The following is a 4285-nucleotide window of genomic DNA, read 5'->3' as shown; positions in this document are numbered from 1 at the left end:
TATTATAGGAAAAAATAAATAATTAGTTTACAAGAAATTTGTGAACGATTTTAAAAACCGCATATATATATTATGAACATAGCAAATGATTTCATAAATAACTAGTATATAGGGTTAACGCACGTTTTTCCGTGTTATAACGTCTGCAGAGTCCCGAGGAACGGTTGGTGCCCGAGCCCGGTAGGGCGAGGGCTCCAACAGTTCCGAGGGACTCTGCAGACTTTATAACACGAAATAAACGTGCGTTGACGCTATTATAGCATAAAATTTTAAAACAGATTCATGATGTATATTATATATAAAACACAAACATTAAATGCTTGTGCTTGAACGGTATTTATCCAACTCTACATGTTTTACGTATGCGTTTTATTTTTTCCGGGGCCAACAACTTGAGAACCGAACGAAATTTCAAATTTTAATTGATTTAACAAAGTTTAACTTTGGAGATATAATAACTTAAGGAAAACATAACATTATTCTACCCAAGACAAAACAGGTGCCTCAGAAATTCCTAGAATGATTACAGATTGGCGGTAGGAAAAAGATCAGTGACATCAGATTCAATTTCAGAATCGGTTTTTTTTAAGCACGCAAGTTTTAAAAAAAATCAGGCATAAAACATTATTCTCTCAAAGAAACATACAGAACATTTATCAATATAAACGTCAATAAACAAAGTTTTCTTATATTCATTTTGTGCTTTCCATTTTTGTAAGTTAATCGGGGGATTTTTAACTGAATGACAGATTCTATTTGTTTACACTGACAACTGTCCGTTTCTAAGAAAGGGCGACAACCAAGATAAGCGGCGTTGTCTATACGCCGTATTGCCGGCATAATTACTTGAATGCTGCTCACCGTTATGCGACTGAGGCCCTCGAATTAATAATTCCAATATAACAAGAGCGCATGATACTGGCAAACAGGCCAAATCGTCATTTTTTGTTTGTTTACTGGGCCCTCTATGTATTGCGCATAGGTAAAACCGGGCTATAACAAGAGCGCGTGACTATGTTAACGCATGGTTTTGGCCCCGTTATAACATGGGCAAAAAAGGGAAAAATAGCCGATTTTATGCTATAATACATTTTAGTACTAGTATATACAGGAAAGAAAAAATGCATGCATTTTATTTTAAATGACATAGAAGGACAACGTTCACATTTTGATGACATGTAAATCATGTAAATACTACTTATTAAAATTGTGTTCATATTTATATTCATAAAATGACAGATTAAAGTGTGTCCATAAACGATATAAGGATTTCTGAAAGGTAGTTATTATTATTCTGTGGCAAATTATGCCACACGCAGTGCCATTAATTTCATTCTAAAAGATCTTAAAATAGGTATTTAATAAATATCTTCTAGATAAGCAGAACAAAAAATAATGAGTAGACGAGCAAGTTTATTCGCAAAACAAAACCCGGAAGTTAAAAAGAAAGGTGTACGGTTTCCCGATGAGTTGGTATTTTTGGACAATATTAAAGAAAATGACATACATGCATTGGATCATATGTTGCGGAGAGCCAGTCTACAAGTTGACATAAGTGGAATTAACGATGCTGGTAAGTAAGAAAGATCTTTGAGTAGATTAGCTGATAAGAAATATTTTGATTTTGTGTTAGTACCATTTATACTTTACTATTTAGAAAAAATATACACTATCATTCATTGTCATGAAAGCACTTTTTAATTTTTACTAAAATTTTTATTTTATATATCTTTACTTGGAAAATTTTTTGATGAGCTGATGGTGAACTGAGAGAAAAAAACATAACGAAACTGCAGAAGTTTAAGCACAATTAATACAACATGTAAAAAAGAATAAAAAATGTTTAAAAGCAATAATGTGACTAATCAATTCCATTTTCTCAAATCAACGTCTTTTCATACACTGGTGTTTTCAACAGTTTAGCATCACATAGCGCTGAACGCTGTTATATATTTAGTTGCCTTATTTTATTGTGGCTACTTGTTAAGAATGAATCAAGTAAATGTCATTTTTGTGGCACATCTGTAAAGGGCATGCCAGTTGTTTAGACGGATATGATTATCTTTTTTATCAGTCTCCACGTAAGTCAATTACAGTCAGTAATAATCACAACTGTTTTAAAAACAAAAACAAACAGGCCGTGCAGAAAATTATATGCAATAAATCCATTAATGTATGCACAAACAGCGATTCACTTCGTTTTAAATAACTGATTTTTTTCACATTTCAGCGAGCTTAAACTTTAATTAAGTACAACTATACAGTGTACATGTATTTTCAGTACATGTGTAATGTGTAAGGTATACATGATGTTTGATAATTCATATTGATATAAACAAAGAGTAAGAGTTTGATTCGTTATTTCCCTCTACACCATTTATGGATTTGTGAGAGCACATTGTCAGAACTATACAACACTGCTTCATAGTATTATAATGTCGTTTAATCTTTTGTAGCTTTAATAGAAGGTATATCACCTATAAATTTTTAATTTATTCTATAGGGTTAACGCCTTTACATCAAGCGGTGCTAGACGGCAATGAAAGCGCTGTAAGACTTCTGGTAGCTCATGGTGCAGATATCAACAAACAAGACGATGATTCTTGGACACCGCTACATGCCGCGTGTGCCGAAGGATACGCTGATATTGTCAAGTAAGTGAATATATATTCCGGGATTTTAGCTTATATAATATATGTTTCCCTTTTTTGCCTTTGATCTATGATATTACCGATTCAATGGTATCATTTGCTTAATAGTCAAAGCATAACTTCTATATTTTCAAAATAATCGTAATATAAAAATGAAAGGGGAAAAACACCCTAATAATATACGTAAACATCTAATATGTGACATAGTATGGCAGTATGATCTGCTAGTGTTATGTGTCAAACACTGTTGTCATTTGTAACTTAAACATTTTGATATTTGTGCATCAAAATTGTTGAAATGTCTTAGATATCATGAAATAACCTTAATTTCAATTGCAAAATAAAAATAAATCATTTATCGTACCATAATTCCAGGTTCTTACTGGACAACGGTGCGGACAAAACAATATTGACAGAAGATGGAGAAAGACCACTTGATCTAGTAGAACAATCAGATTTTAAAACTATCCGGGTAATGTTGGGCCACGCCCAATCTTGTGATAATGACCAATCAGATGAGGACACGTTAGAACAAGATGGCGGTACTTCCGTATCCGGGTGATCCAGTATAACATTTCTCCTTTCATCAAAGATATTTTTTCTTGTTCAAAATTGGAAGCCAATAAATCTCCCGGAAAATGTCAAATATATGGCAATCAACAGAATTTTTATGACCTTAAGGTCTCATCAACTTTGTGAATTATTACAAGATGCCATTTTTTATTCTCACAAGCACTTTTAGACTTTATTTCGGGAAAAAAGTTTTGATAATGTGAAATCCAAATTCTGAATTCTTCTATTTGAAAGATGAAAGACCCGGATGAAAAAAAGTCATGTGTATTCAAAATCAATCATACATATGTAGTAAGAGGAATAACTAACCAAACGGAAGAAATGAAGTTTTAAAATTATTATTAATTAACATGCTATAATACGTATCCCTAAATATGTGTTGTGACCGCCTCATGTGAGTAAAATACACAATAACCCACATTACACATTAAGGATCAGCTATATTTCATAAAAGAATTAGCCTCAAATCATACATATAAACGATGTTCCACGAAACACCACAATATGCAGGACAAATAAAGTCTTTTAATAATAGACACCTTTTAATCATGATTTTTAACTTTGTGAGTTCCGTAGTAGTTCGTAACTAAAAATATATATATTTTATACTGACGTTACATTTATACAATCATATCGAACAGACAGCCGTGAACGACTGGTTAATCAAAGTCCTTTTCTGGCTACTACCGTGTGTTCCGCATGACATTTGTACTGGTTACGGACTCGGAAGCTATAAATATAAGTTGCAAAATCCATGCCTAAAACTCATATTGAAATAATGGTCTTAAAAGGAAATGTCTAGGACTTGACTGGAATTGACTATTGACTGTTTGACTACATTTCTTGCATTATAAAACAAAGAAAATCGTGCACAGTAACGGTGATATTCCTTGTATAAAAACAATATGTTGCAAAAAATATCATTTATTTGATTTTGGATAATTACGATCTACAAATCAATTGCCTTTTCCCAATTGTAGTGCAGCTATGCCCGCAAACAAAAGTAAATTTGTAAATTTCTTTCTTTTTACATATTTATCAATTACACATTCTAATAAAAT

The 4285-nt window shown here is 32.3% G+C and overlaps 1 protein-coding gene across 1 annotated transcript; it reads left to right on the top strand.

Moving 5' to 3' along the window:
- The first annotated feature begins 1089 nt into the window (after positions 1–1089).
- LOC132751053 (protein phosphatase 1 regulatory subunit 27-like) lies at positions 1090–3416 on the top strand. Its single transcript, XM_060741159.1, has 3 exons — positions 1090–1573; positions 2504–2654; positions 3027–3416. The coding sequence occupies exons 1-3, from the start codon at positions 1396–1398 to the stop codon at positions 3211–3213; spliced, it is 516 nt and encodes a 171-aa protein (XP_060597142.1). The 5' UTR covers positions 1090–1395; the 3' UTR covers positions 3214–3416.
- Positions 3417–4285: the final 869 nt, after the last annotated feature.

This window comes from Ruditapes philippinarum, unplaced genomic scaffold (genome assembly GCF_026571515.1).
Source record: "Ruditapes philippinarum isolate M1 unplaced genomic scaffold, ASM2657151v2 ctg1375_1_1_1_1, whole genome shotgun sequence".
NCBI classification, from domain to species: Eukaryota; Metazoa; Mollusca; class Bivalvia; order Venerida; family Veneridae; genus Ruditapes; species Ruditapes philippinarum.
Note: the sequence above shows the minus strand (reverse complement) of the source record. Positions and strands in the feature narration are given on the sequence as shown.

Excerpts from the sequence above, each read along its gene's own strand:
- LOC132751053 (XM_060741159.1), top strand. The coding sequence starts at position 1,396 with ATGAGTAGACGAGCAAGTTTATTCGCAAAACAAAACCCGGAAGTTAAA. Across the intron at positions 1,574-2,503 it reads AAGTGGAATTAACGATGCTG|GGTTAACGCCTTTACATCAA; the intron begins GTAAGTAAGAAA and ends TTTATTCTATAG. Across the intron at positions 2,655-3,026 it reads GGATACGCTGATATTGTCAA|GTTCTTACTGGACAACGGTG; the intron begins GTAAGTGAATAT and ends CCATAATTCCAG.